The sequence below is a fragment of the Rutidosis leptorrhynchoides genome, unplaced genomic scaffold (genome assembly GCF_046630445.1).
Source record: "Rutidosis leptorrhynchoides isolate AG116_Rl617_1_P2 unplaced genomic scaffold, CSIRO_AGI_Rlap_v1 contig220, whole genome shotgun sequence".
NCBI lineage: Eukaryota > Viridiplantae > Streptophyta > Magnoliopsida > Asterales > Asteraceae > Rutidosis > Rutidosis leptorrhynchoides.
This window is the reverse complement of record NW_027266469.1, coordinates 1-14,611: the sequence shown is the minus strand read 5'-3', so window position 1 is coordinate 14,611 and position 14,611 is coordinate 1. Positions and strand designations below refer to the sequence as shown.

The 14,611-nt window shown below is 36.1% G+C and overlaps 3 protein-coding genes across 3 annotated transcripts; 1 reads left to right on the top strand and 2 right to left on the bottom strand.

The window, feature by feature from the left end:
• The first annotated feature begins 1,056 nt into the window (after positions 1-1,056).
• LOC139882036 (uncharacterized) lies at positions 1,057-3,234 on the top strand. Its single transcript, XM_071866417.1, has 10 exons — positions 1,057-1,131; positions 1,215-1,312; positions 1,423-1,468; positions 1,867-1,949; positions 2,056-2,120; positions 2,253-2,314; positions 2,632-2,691; positions 2,865-2,897; positions 3,030-3,095; positions 3,190-3,234. The coding sequence occupies exons 1-10, from the start codon at positions 1,102-1,104 to the stop codon at positions 3,232-3,234; spliced, it is 588 nt and encodes a 195-aa protein (XP_071722518.1). The 5' UTR covers positions 1,057-1,101.
• Positions 3,235-3,623: 389 nt separating this feature from the next.
• Positions 3,624-7,199, bottom strand: LOC139882037 (ultraviolet-B receptor UVR8-like). The gene is made up of 12 exons (XM_071866418.1): positions 7,112-7,199; positions 6,479-6,665; positions 6,245-6,391; positions 5,671-5,752; positions 5,302-5,457; positions 4,841-5,014; positions 4,627-4,698; positions 4,404-4,475; positions 4,142-4,260; positions 3,965-4,050; positions 3,800-3,858; positions 3,624-3,686 (listed from the first exon to the last, which is right to left on the bottom strand). Exons 1-12 carry the CDS (start codon positions 7,194-7,196, stop codon positions 3,624-3,626), a joined length of 1,302 nt encoding a protein of 433 aa, XP_071722519.1. The 5' UTR covers positions 7,197-7,199.
• Positions 7,200-10,274: 3,075 nt separating this feature from the next.
• On the bottom strand, positions 10,275-13,011 carry LOC139882034 (putative RNA polymerase II subunit B1 CTD phosphatase RPAP2 homolog). Its single transcript, XM_071866416.1, has 6 exons — positions 12,429-13,011; positions 11,686-12,312; positions 11,214-11,407; positions 10,837-11,100; positions 10,580-10,738; positions 10,275-10,379 (listed from the first exon to the last, which is right to left on the bottom strand). The coding sequence occupies exons 1-6, from the start codon at positions 13,009-13,011 to the stop codon at positions 10,275-10,277; spliced, it is 1,932 nt and encodes a 643-aa protein (XP_071722517.1).
• Between the last annotated feature and the right edge of the window lie 1,600 nt (positions 13,012-14,611).

The following is a 14,611-nucleotide window of genomic DNA, read 5'->3' as shown; positions in this document are numbered from 1 at the left end:
TTATTATATGTTGCCACAATTTTCATCCCCCCACTTCATTTGGGGATAATATATAGGCGGAAAGGAAACAAGCTGCTCTTTTCATGGGCATGAGTTATGTTTTTTAAGACTTTTGTTGTTTAGGTACTTTGTTTTCTGTAATGTTAAAATATTACTGGAAAGGATCAGGCAGTCAATGAAATTAAAGGCATGAAGCCTAAAAAATACATACAATTTTTTGTCCTAATCTAAAAGTTTTTTATTATTGCCAGCCAGGACGTGAGGACATGACTCAATGGTTGATGTGTTAGTTTTTATTTTGGAGAAACTCTATTAATTTTGTTCTTAAAACAAGATTAAAAATTTGCTCTTCAAAGAAAATTGAACACTTCTGATGACCAGGAGATTGAATAGGATCCTTTGGAGTTGTACTCTTTAAAAATTCTATTTTTATAGCATAGTTTACTTTACACATAATAAGAAGTTAGGGGTATAATTGAACAATATAATTATATTGAAGGACTAAGTTAAACATTATTTAATTTTACATTCGTTCGTTTTACTTTTGCCTTAAACCCAGACAATAGTACCTGACAGCCAGTCCTTTTGTGCAGCACATTGGCACCATTTTTCCATAACCAAAAACCCAAAGATTTATCCATTCGTTCTTAACGAACAATGGCGTCCTCGACAAAACCCACTTGGAGCAATCTATCTTCTGCCCAATACAACAGCAAAAACCTAATTTTGATTTCATTTCCAATATCAATCTCCTTCTCTTCGTTTCAAAAACCCGCCAAAAACACTTTACCTCCTTTGTGCTTAGCTGCTGCCAAGTCGCAGACTGGACCGGTGAGGAACAAGTCCTCATCTACAGGAAATAATAGTACAAGGAAGAGGAAGAAGAAGAAAGAGACCAAAACCATAGAAGAAGAAGATGACCATGTTGTTGTTGATGATGAATTGAGCTCGAGCGATTTCGAAATTTTGCAAGACGGTGCTGGAGAATTAGAAATTGATGAAGATATTGAGCCATCTTCGGATTTGAATTCGCGGTATATTCCGACTCCGTTGCCGAAACCACCGGCGGGTTTCGTGTTGGACGATCATGGGAAGGTTCTTATGGCTTCAAACAAGCGGATTGTGACTATTGTGAGTTTTTATTTTCTTCAATCAGTGTGTTTCTTCTTGTCATTTGTTGTGGTTAGTTGTTTTCTGAAGAATCCATTTGACAGGTTGACCAAGCCAATAATAATCCCTTGGAGTGTGTGGTTAGGAGAGTGTTCAGAAGTTCGCAAGGAGATGAATGTATGCTTCTTTGCCCTGTTGACATGTGAGTAATATAGGCAGATGCATTTGAGCCAGTTTACGAGTGTAAAGTTGATATTTTTTTTGTTAATTCTTTGCATGTGGAGATTTTAGTTAAAAGGTTTGTTGTTGCAGGCCTGTCCAGATTTTAAAGAGCGTTAATTTTGAAGGGTGGTCGGCTGTAAGCTTCTCATTGCAATTGTTTGAGATATCAATTACGAGCTTTTATAGTTTTTAAGCTTGAGCTTTTATTGTTTTGCTGCGGAAAATTTGATTTAAAGAGTAAAATAAAGTTTTTGCTAATAACCTATAACGTTCATTTGCCCTTTTTTAAAAACTTCCCATCTCTATTCTGTCCTCTGCTTGAGCTTCACTTAACTTTTTGTCATTTCCCTAAGATTTTGTTCTTTCCAGACAAACTGATACAGTTAATGCCCTTATGTGCTGTTATATCCTCGATTTATTGTCTTAAAGAAAATAGTAAAAGCTGTATCGCAGTTATACTCCTTTATAAAGTTTCTAGATATTATAAAATTTCTGGGGTGTTAACTGCTGTTCATACTTTCCTTTATGTTTTAGGTCAGTGATGAAGAAGTTGAAACTATACTTCCTGCAGCTGATTATGCACTGGCCAAGATACACATTCATCTCGTGTACAGTGGGTATGTGTTCAGTTTTTCGTTCCTTTTTACCTGTCAAATTATGTTTTCTTAGCTCTCTCAGCAATGTTCGTTTGATACGTATTCTCCGTCTGATTCATACACCCAGATTCTGTTACACAGCACGTGGAGGATTTTGCTACTCTGAAGAAGACATATTTGATTTCCGTACTGGTAATGCTCTTCTAAGATCAGTGTCTTTGGTTCTTTCTTTTCTTTCTTTTTCCTTTTCTTTGTAAATTATGTTTCACAATTTCAGATAAATTGTTGCTGGTGAAATATTAAAAATGGCGTCTGATCTCACAGATAATGGTCAAAGTGTAGATGGCCTGCCAACCGAAGGAGTTGAAATTACATGCTTCCAAGTGGTAGTGTATTAACTATCATTTTTCTGAATGTTCAACAATCAGCATTTGATTCCATTTATTCTACAGAATAACAATTATACAATGTTAAGGGTAGCAAAGTTGCATGTAGTGGGGTACATTGTAAGCTTTAATTTCCACATAATGCGTGTTGTGTTTGTGCCCTATGATATCAGCCAACACGATGAATACATACCATATCTTTGACTGTAGTTGGTCTATGTAGAAAGTTATTGGATTCAAGATTTTCGATAACCTTGCTACTGACTTTTTTTTTTCCTTTCATTTTCGATCTCAAATACTATTTTTCTTCTTTGCAGGATGGTTCTCATTACATGATTTATACACCATCTGATCCACTTCTTTTCGTTGCTGTGAAGGTATTGTAACCCGTGACGTACTCTCTTCTGGGAAAGAATCTGTGTATTACAAACTTGCAGTTGCTATTAATTGATTGTGTTCTGTTATTTTATACATCCAAGAGTTTAAATTGCTAAAATCCATCAAGCTATGAGCTCAATTGAATACTATATTATGTATTCCCTTTCTGCAGGATGCTAACGGAAGGTTGCAAATTGCTGATGATGTAAGCATTACGATTCTCTTTGTACTGAAAGTTTTTGCTATTTCATACTTTTCCTCAAAAATACTAAGATAAGCTACCAAGTAATTCAATCACGGCCCTTTGTATGTACCTTCCTGTTGTGTGTGGGAACAGGACCTGTTGGATGACCCAGCGATCATCAGTGCCATAGATGAAGAGACTGAATTTAATGCCTTGGTGGTATGAAATTTGAAACTCTCCTCTCTACTTGAAATTATTTACTCATTAGACGACAACCATTAAATGACACATTTGTCATGTCATCTTTTTGTAGGAGGAAGAGGCTGCTCTTCTGGAGTCCTTGATGGGTGAAAGATAGCCTAGGATAATTACATATAGTTGTATTACTTGCAGTTGTGGTGATAACTACTGATCAGGCAGTTTGTTTTAGGAAAATTCTCTTTAGTACTTCATAATCATGTATATAGTAGGTTTTCTCTATTTCCTGAATTTGATAGTATTTAGTTAAGATAGCTTTGAAAAAAATTGATTCCCTATACATAATATTACCAAACAGAGTAAGAAAATATAGAACTAGATTAAGATCAGTCTTCTGATATGTTCTTATTTAAAAGTCTGAGCTCGACATGATATTGAGCTCGACATGATATTAGTAATGTAATGATACAAAAATGCCAAGACTTAAAAGTTGATTGTTTCGCCGGCCAAGGATTTACAAAAGTCAGCTACGGTAGATGAATTAGGATTTCAATGACGAACACGTTTCACGTCATTCTCTGGGACACTTATGTCGCTTTCGCTCCCCGGAACCTAGCCAAATCGAACAAATATATACTACTATTAGGGTATAGTACCAATTGTATAAATAAATGCAAACTCTCTTGTATATATTTGCACTGAAGATATTGTTTGCAAAATCTTGCACTTACAGTTTCGCCAGGAACTACTGCATATCTCTCAGATAGTGAGACCCAGGTTTTCCCTGCGAGAAGAATACAACTGATATATGAGCAAAAATGTCTACAATTCCACCAAGTATTTCTTGATTTGCCAAAAAAGAAAACGTATAGTGAAAATAATGCAGCAACCTGACGATATATCCGCATTTGAGGTTTCTATTTGCTGTCCCCTAGCTCCATCAACACTCAGAGCTTCAATTATCATTGGAACGTTCCTTTATAGTGCAAAACAAATATCAATAGCGGCAAAGATAAACAATATTCAGGAAAATATTTGTTTTTTGTATTAATCTGATAATCAATTACCTATCCTTCGATTCTCCAAGGCCAAGCTGTCCATTTGTACCCCGTCCCCAGGAAAATACATTTTGGCGTTCAGTAACAGCTACTGTGTGCCGCCACCCACATGAGATTTGAACCACCTTCTGCTAGAAATAAATAAAAGAAACGTAAGTAAAAGTAAAAGACTGGGCTAGGAAGAGAAAATATTTGGAAGAAGAATGGTAGAAGAAAGGAGATAAAACCGGTAACAAGAGAAGTTATAGAAACAACTCAAACAAGGACAGACCTGTTCACCCGGAAATTTAACTTGCACAGGCGAGCAATGGTCAACATAGTCACCAACTCCGACCTGTCCAAACTGCATGTGGCAGAAGAAAAAGTATAACATCAAATTATATAGCTGTACACTAAAGGGAAATAAACATGGTCAGTATATGTGGAGAATAATAATATTTATCATTCGGAAGATATGTTAAATGGGAATAGTGAGGAAACAGAAGTTCTGAAACCTTATTCCAACCCCAGCCATAAAGTTTTCCATCAGATGTAAGAGCCATTGTGTGTCTCCAGCCTCCCGATATCTGAAACAAGTTTCCAAAGAAGATGGGGATAAGGCGCCACGACTAGAAGGAATAGACTCTGATTAATAAGATGTTGGATGTTAATGGTGAGAACTATTGAAACTCTAAGATAACCAGAAATTCAGCAATGAAAAATAATCACCTGAGCAATAAAACTGCCCTGAAGAGCTTCCAGCTTGTGAGGAACGAGGTGATCTTCAAAATCTCCATGACCTAGTTGTCCATATTTGCTCCATCCATAAGTGTATAATTTTCCAGTATTTGAAACAGATATCGTGTGTCTCCATCCACAAGCAACCATAACCATTTTCTCAACCTGAAAATTCTCAATAACCTGACATCAGAATCTATCTAACTATGCAGGGGCATTAAAATGGAAACAGCGGGACAAAGCAGTAGTAAAAACAATACATGCATCCGTTTCTACAGTAGCACGTCAAAACAAAATGGAACTAGTAAACTGATTGAATCGGGGATAAACTCTTGAGAGAAATCAGGTAAGAGAAAGTATTGAAAAGATATCTAAGTTAAGTAGTGAAACAGAATCCCATACCAAATGAAACACAATACTTCATGCATTTGCAAAACGTCTCATGAACTTACATTTTCGGCAAAAACCTTCTCTGGAATCGACCGATCATTTCTGTCGCCTAAGCCTAAGTTTCCATATCGGCCCCAACCCCATCCATAGAGATTTCCATCTTCAGTAACAGCTGCAGTATGCTCAGCACCAGCTGCCACCATCTTGATAGGTACTCCCTACCCAAGAGAAATGTAAGCATTAGAGATGTCATAGCAATGCCTCTTGACTTGATTGTTGTAAGATTGTTTAAAGAAACCAGTATTTCTAGCAAATGATCCTCAATTGCTGAGGAGTTTTTGCCAAATTGGCCATCATCCTTGACAAGATGGTCAACAAAATTTACCCTCAAGTGGAAAACGTATAAGATAATTAGTTAAGCACACAAATACCTGAAATGATTGAATTTTTTGGGGCACAGGAGAGTCTTCAGAGGTGCCAAGGCCAAGTTGACCATTTTGATTCCTTCCCCAGCTTCAAAAGAATGACATGACACAAATAAGAAGAGTAATTTCAAGAAGATGAGGAGCTCATATCGGCCAATGTGGCAGTTTTGATTGATTATCATGATGCAAAGTTAAAAACAATCTAAAGCATACATGAAGAGTTGTAGTCACTATTCACCGAAGATAAAGTAAAAACACCATTGACACTTAGAATTCGCTGATATTTGGTTGCACTTGAAAACTAGATTAGGGATTAATTTCAGATGGAGAACAAGAAAGTTTACGGCTGGCATTGAAGTGTTCCATTCTCAAAACATGAAAATGCTAACCCCAACTGTTTGAACCATAAGAGACTCAAAAGCACATGAAACAAGCTCATTTCAAATTACTACCATCTTGCCATATGCAGGAAAAAGTTCTAACTACCATGTCATTGCTATTGCTAATGTATTTCTTAACTGTAAGCATATGATCTCTCACTGTAAAATAAGAAACGAAACAATATGAGAATGGTACAAACCTCAACACCTCGCCTTCCATTGTTACTGCCAAGCAATGGCTGTCCCCACAAGCAATTTGCTTAATCCTCAGACCTTGCAATGCTTTAATTGGCTGAGGTGTGAACAGATCGCTAGAATTTCCATGGCCCAGCCTTCCAAAGTCACCCCTGAAAGTTAGAAACAAGTCGAAATGTTACATTTGGGGATTCAATGGACATGAACTCATTAAACGGATAAAAGATGATTAGGCATACCATCCCCAACTATAAACCTCAGGAGATGACTGAGAATATGCAATTGTATGATCAGCTCCACAAGTGACAGATATGATGTCGAGGCCATCCAATGCACTCAAATGCGTAGGCGTGAGTCTGTCCTCAGCATCACCATGACCTAGTTGCCCATCTTCTCCTCGTCCCCATGAGCATACAACGTTTCCCGCTGTGTGTCACAAACAACAACATTACACAATCATACGGGATCCAGTAGAAAACGATTGCTATAACAACAAATCAATGTCCATGAAGCATAATTGTACTTGGGAATCGAAACGACAATCAGTATAACAAGCTGCGAAACTGCAAAACCTTTACTAAGAGTATACTTCTGGCCTCTGGAAGACCGAATCGCCTAATTTCTAAGAGTTCTATTAGATTTAGCTACTTCATTGCAACAAATGTCAAAGAATCTCAGCTACATGGGTCAGTTAAAACGAGCATCAGAGTTTGATCACCATTCATTCAATCTATAGAATAGAAGAAGGGTAATAAGAAAAATGATCATAGACACAATATCTATTTTATTTTATTTTCACAAGCATCCATAATTCCATAGTTGAATTGAATGATCATATAGCATAGAGAATGAGAGATAGATTGTGAACGTACAGAGAAGAGCAACAGAGTGACTAGCACCAGCTGAGATGAGAAGAAGACGACGAAATGGACCACTCACTTCACCAACACTACTCATTTCCTCAATCCTCTCTCTATCTCTCTCTCTCTCAAACTACTATGTTATATTTGAAACTGAGAATACCCTTTTGTTGGTTTATGACTAAATAGAGAGAGAGAATGGTGGGGTTACATTACACAAAAGAGTAACTGGCAAATTGAAAACCCAAAAAAAAAAAAAAAAAACTGATGGAATTATTAAATAGAGTGAGAAAGAAGTAAAGATTCTGCCTTTATTCAAGTTAACAATCTGTGAGAGTCTCTAGAAACAGGTATAAATAATAATGTCAAAACTGAAATTGTTGGCAGAGAAAGAGAAGAGATGGGAAGAAAGACAGAAAGAAAGAAGCTTTTAAGATGATGGTGATGGCTCATGTGCATGTTCGCTGTATCTATTCTATTCTCTATTGGCCTCATTTTTTGAGTTTGAGCCCCCCTACCCCACACTCTCTGTTGTAATCTTTTACTCCCAAATATCTCTGTTACTCAAAAAAAAAAGAAATTATATAGATTTTTTTAAAAAAATAATACTATTAAATTGTGGGGTATTTTTTTATAAATTTATAATTAATCATGTAAAATTGTGATATTTTTATGAAAAAATATATGTATATTGAGTTTTTTGAGTTTGATTAAGACATTATGTATAGTTTAATAAATATTTTTTTAAAAATATTCTCATTATATATAATTAATTATATCATGTAATTTTAATCAAAATATTATCTATTGTGAGAGATATTGATATTATTATGGACGTACTTCTTCCGATTCACTTCAAATATTACGTAATAAAATTTATTTTGATCTATTTCAAATGTCGTTTTATGTTTTATGAAATTCATACATATTTAAATTAATTTTTTCTAATCTTATCTTTATATTTATTTTAATAAAAATACTTTATTTTAAATAAAAATTTATAAATTTTAATTAATAAATAATTAACAGTTAAATAATTTTTATTTTTTTAATATTCACAATTTTTATAACGCTGCATTGGTTCACTTTTATTTCTACGATACAAATCGATGCCATCCAAAATTGTGAGATTTATTATGAATTGAATGCGGGCGAGCGAGAGTCCCCCACCACACCAGTCCGATTACCATTTTATTTCACACAATTGATTTGCCGGCTAGCTCCACTCCACCACTCATTTATTTCATTTTATTATTTGTTTTTTCACCAACAACAGAAAAAAGTTAAAAACTTTTTGGCCTTCCATTTAACTTGGAGTTTTCTGAAATTAGTTGAAACTTTAATGTTGAAACTTAAAAATACTAGTAAATGTCTAATAACATAAATACCGTGAATATCAATTGCTCACTGAGGTTTAAGGTCAAGAATGTTATAAATGAAAAACTTAATATACTACACCTAAGTCATACTGTAGTAACCATTAATTAATTGTTTCATTTCCTAAAACCAATCAAAAAATAAATAAAAATGGACAGAAACTGACTCGAGCTCATGGTCACATTCCGCTAGAAGCTTTGTCGGATAGCATCGTATCTAGAATCTTCCATGATGCGTCGGATGCTATCTCAAATCTAAGGCTGTGACATCATGGCGCTAAAAATGTCAACAAAAAAGTGGAACATCTATCTTCAGTAATAATTCCGTCTTAAAATAAATGTAAATTTTTACATATAATTTATATTAAAAAAATTATATTTATTTTAAGACGAAAAGAGTAATAAATAGGAGTGTTAATATGTGTATTGTTCTTTTTGACCGTTAGTGTTCCGTCGTAAGAGTTTCGTTCGTAAGTGATGGTTTATTTTTAAATACACGAATAAATTGTGACTATTTTTTTTTATAAATTAAAATGACTAACAATTATGAGGCTAAACATAGACAAATAGTGGAGCTAGACCTGCTCATGGGCTGGTTTGGGCCGCTTCTAGTTCAAAGAATTGACTATTCAGGTCATGTTTTCGATGATCCGGCCATGAACAAGTTCTTAGGCGGTTTCGGACTGGTTCGATGAACCGAATTTTAAGACGATTTCGGTTCGTAAAAAATTTGAACCGTATATGAACCATTTGCATACGGTTCATGACCGGTTCAATATCGGTTTAGGACTGATTCCGGTTCAAACTTAATTTTTTTTAATTTCAGTTATTATTTAATCATTTTTAATGTATTTAAATAATATTTAAGAACAATATTTTTAAAAAATATAAAATTTTGATAAAATAATGATAAAAGAAATTTTATTTTATTTTATGAACCGGTTTTCAACCAACTAAAAATCCGGTTCGTAAACTGGCCCGGCCGGATAAAAGCAGCCGGTTGGGAGGTTCAATAAATAACAAACCGGCCATGACCCTTGGTGTCCCGATTCCGAGCCGGTTCGTTGAACCGGTTAGAATTGACCAGGCTTCTTCAAGCTTTTACCTTGCTGCATAAGTTTCAGCATGGAAACTGGAAAGCATCCTCTATGCGTCAACTGCCCCCATTCAGCTTCTAGAACACAACCCAATCTATCTCGAGCCACCTCACCAAAACTATTTGTAGTTGCACTAATAAAGGATGCATCAATTTTGACCATACCCAATTCTGGTGCTATCCATTTTTCATCAAAGGCTCGAGTAGAATGAGAAGCTTGAACCGAGATAAGATCCAACTAATGCAAATTTTCTTTCCATTGCAGAATACCATGTTTGCTAGCTTCATGTCGTTCACAAACAAACTCGGACAGTTTTATTGGTTCATATTTCGTTGCATTTGCCACCCTCGTTATAAATATAAAGTTACAAGACATATTTGGGGCAGGTCTATTGGTTTGTATTTCGTTCATTTGCCAGCCTCGTAACTTTATGTCGGTAGTCGCGACACAACCTGCTCTTTGGTTTGGTTATGCCGAAGGATAGTAAGAATTGTGGTGCTTAGAAACGCATAAAGACCCGGTCATATAACAAACAAAAAAGGCCGACAACAGCTTTTACAATTATAGTACTGGGGTTTAAAAAATGCATTACGAACAAAATGTAATTAGATTACCAGAAGTACATGAGAAAATAAGTAATCAGACTCATAATCATTCAAAGTAACTACATAAACGTCTTCTCTTTCTTCTCCTAGCATAAAATTAAGCCCCACACTGTGATGAGAACTGAGGTGCTCGGCCAAGTGGTATTAGAATGTCTCTCATTACCTCGTATTGTTCTGCACTTATTTCAGCTCCATCCAAAACCTATTTCTCCAACCACATACTACTCAGTATCTCAGAAAACATCAAATCCACAATTCAAAGTTTAAAAATCCCTATCTGCCATACAGCTCCATATTTTCTATGCCGCATACTTGTACTTAAGCTAATAAACAAGCCTCTTTTTTCTACCTCTATTCTTGCAAAAGTAGATGAAATCATGGTACATATATGAAAAAGCTCACCTTCTCAAGTAGTATCCTCCTATTGCTCAAGTGTGAAATAAGGGCAGGAATCCTACAGACAGAGAGAGCTTCCAGGAAGAGAAGAACAATTAATCGCCACTGTTTCATTCTAAATGCTGGAAGTGCATAGGCAAAGGTCATTGTTTCCACCAACCGTCCCTGCCCACAAATTTCTCAGTCACAGTCATTTAGTAAGGAAGGGAACACACTTCATTATTATTTATTTTCATGTCCTAATAACAGGAGGATTTTTTTACCATTCCTTGCTCCAAACTAGAGACTGGAATAGGAAGCCTGAGATCGGCGACAAGTCCTGGCAAAGCCCTTCCAAGACAACCAGCAATAGTTTGCTTGATTTCAGAAGAACGGCCACCATCAATGATAACTTTACGGGGGTATTCCCTTCCATTTACGGTGAGGTAATCTTCGTAACAACTTTCGTCCCTTCCATAAATATAAGCCAAAGAACAAGAGGATACCCACTCGAATAGTGCGCCATACATTGTTGCAAAAGGCGATAACTACAAGACATCGAAGAGAAAACAATCCAATAAGTATGAATGTATGATTCTATAAACAAGAACATAAAAATTTAAACAATTCATGCTGGTATCGCCTTCAGTGAGAGACTTACAGTCAAACTAAACCCTTCTGGTGGATCGTCAAGGAATGACTCCTCAGAGTCCATAAAATCAGACACTGAATCCTCAGGCGTTTTAGACCACTTCACATGAGGTGGTCCTGTTTCAGGGATATCACCATTCTCCATAGTGTTGCCTCCGTTCACTAATTCTTGATGTGGTAGCACAATTATTCCAGCTTCTGTCACTGGACATTAAATACGGGGAAACATCATGTCAAATATAGCAAATAACTGACAAACTGAAAACTAACTGGAAGAGTCCTACTCCTCACAAAAGCTGGATTCCTAACAGAGCTATATCTGGACCAATCAAACTAGACCAACTCAATTTAATAGCTTCCAAATTTGGACTATGTGCAGCTCATGCAATGTGGTGTTGGTGATTGGTCAATTATACATTTGGGAATTCCAAATTTGTGAGACACGACATCAAAGCTAAATTAAACACTCAGAGATTTCATACCAGCATCGGCAATATCAGAACTTCCTGATGCAACGGCTTCGGCTACCTGACTCAATGCTCTGGCACAAGCTTCAGCTGATGCAATGCGCAGAGAATTATCATCGCCTCCCTCATTACTGATCAACATTTCGGTACCTCCTTCTCTATCTGGTATGCTTTTAAATTCACATAGTTTTCCACTCCCAGAATAATCACTTTTCTCATCAGCCCAAGTAACAGAACGGGTTAGTTTTTTTGCACCATTTGATTTAAGGGAGGACTTCACTGTCGTTTCGGTGGATGTATCAGCTTTCTCACTGCTAATCTCCTTTCCTGTTGCGGAAGCAATTGTGTCAGAACCACCCTGACGACTACTCGAGGTTGACCCTTTACAGCCATACTCACCTTTTTTGCTACTCTTTTTCCCTTTTGATTTACCAGACTTCTTGCCAGACTTCTTTTTCGATGGAGCTGATGACAATTCTAATATGGAAAACTGATCCTCTATAGATTTAGAATCCGAAGCTGTCGCTGGAGGTGGTTTAGAAATACCATAACCATCAGCCATGATTATATCACTCGTGAAATCCATATCACTAAAACCGAAAATTGTCCCATTACTTGACTTGTCCCTGGCAGCATTGGAGCCTGCAACAAGTAGACATTTAAAGCTCATGTTTATAAGGGTCACATATCACAAGACAGACTAATGGTAAATTTTAGATATGAGCGTAGGTTTTAATAGTAACATTTCAACTCTATACCTTCTCCATGATTCTTGGACTTATTACGATCCCTTCGAGGAACATAGCCTTCAATTGCGTTTGAAGGACCGAGCCACTCCTTCAACGGCACGGCCTCAGCTTGCGTACCACTCTTCTCATGGATTTTCAACTTCATACCCACCTTATTCTCCACACTCTTTTCCTCTTGCTTATCAAAGCTGTCCAAACTCAAATTCTCAAACATCCTCAGTACCCCACTTAGCTTCTCTGGGTTTAAGGTCGATGACCTCTCATCTTGCAACGATGCCGAAAACGCACGGCTGTTCACTACACAAGTGGTGCAGCAGTACTTGAAGGTCTCTCTCTGGTCATAAACTTTATGCTCCTTCAAGGAGATTCGATAACGTTGCTTTTGAGGGCGATCAGTTGGAAGAGGATTGCCGCAAAGAGGATAACCACAGAGTTTGGCGATCGTCCTCTCAGTGACAACATCTTCATAGTCGCTACGGCACATGACTGACCCAGCAGCGAATAGTTGGTCTTCAGAATCGATTCCATCGAGGAGAGAGAGCTGAAGCTTGTAAACGGCATCTTTCACTGCCAGCGATTCGTCATTGTCCATTGATTGAAGATGAAAGAAAAGTTCCTAAGTAAAATCAAAGACACTAATCAGCATAGAGAATAACAGAATAGTTGTCATGAAGATCAACATTCAAGTTAAAGAAAAAATTAAAAAACGAATTGGATAAATTACCTAAAAGTAGCGCGTAATTAGCTACTAAAGAAGACAGGTGACGTCGTTACGGTGATGGTAGTGACGGCGGAACGGTAAAATGGACGCGGTGGCACTCAGGTGAAGGGGTGGCGGTGGAGGAGTATGTTCAGAGAGAGATAGCAGACAGAAGTAAGCGGAGAATGAGGTTTTCGCGGCTATATGGAAGTGACGAGGACCGAGATGGGTTTAGATGACTAAATCCACGCTTACTTAGCCTAGCCTAATGGCAAGAGAATTACTTTAAGATGACATAATTACCCTTGGTTATTGCCCTTGGTTATTTAGTGTTTAACGTACCAATAAAAACCATTTCCATAGTTTCTTTTAAAATTTTATATATTTTTTTTTATTTATGTTCATCACCACTTAATCAAACTAATTTATTATCTTCATCAAAATTTCAAGAACACACAGATGTAAATAAAAACAAAGATGAAATTTATTCTTCCTTTTTTTATTATTTATACTCCGTATCAATTAAGGGTTAGGCTAAACATGTCAACATGAACGGAGTCTCGTGTCAGTAGACAAAATACGTGTGGATTTAGAGCATGCCAAATACAAGTGTCAAGTATGAGATGTGGAAAATAAGACTTTCGTGTAAATATTGGATAAAAATAAGACTTTTAAATTATTGAGTTTGAATATCATAAACATGACATCCATATTTATATTATTTTTTATTTTATTAATAATTGGGATCATTTTTTCCTTTATATTTTATTTTTTAAATTTTTTTTCATTATTAATTTAATTAATTAATTATTTTAATGGATTTTTTTATTTAGGTAGACATTTCTATATGTCCCGAAAATTTCATTTCCAGAACCATTAATTTAATGATAATTAATTACAGTGTTAAGGAAAACTTAATTTGATTTCGGAAAGCTGAAACCCGGGTCAAAGTTGGAAGTGACACGTGTCACGCATATACACTAAAATCGTGAACTTCATTCACGGGACGAGTAAAAAAATTGATCCCGTATTTTGCATGTACGGGACGAGGAGAAAAGGACAAAAAAAAAATTTGAATCCGTGAATGGCTTCACGGGATGAGAATAAAATGTCGGTAAAAAGTCTTTATTGTAACATATGTACTTCTATCTCCCACTCGCAAATTAATGATCACTCGGGCGTTATATACTTCCTCCATGTCTCGCCATTTTCGTTATAGAAACAAACATTCAACAACTCAAAAACATTTCCATTCTCATTTTTTATAATCATTCAATCACAGCAAATTCTCAGAGCAATTACAATCACAGTCCAATTATACAGATAACACCATTCAAAGTTTTTCGTTACAAGCTACGGAAAACAAACAGTCAATTACACGAAATCGCCTAATTAATTATATTGCCAAAAAAAATCAAAATTTCCAGAATTATCTTAAATTTACATATGTTATAGTAGAGATGGAAAGAAACATTTTTGTAAAAGGAGTATA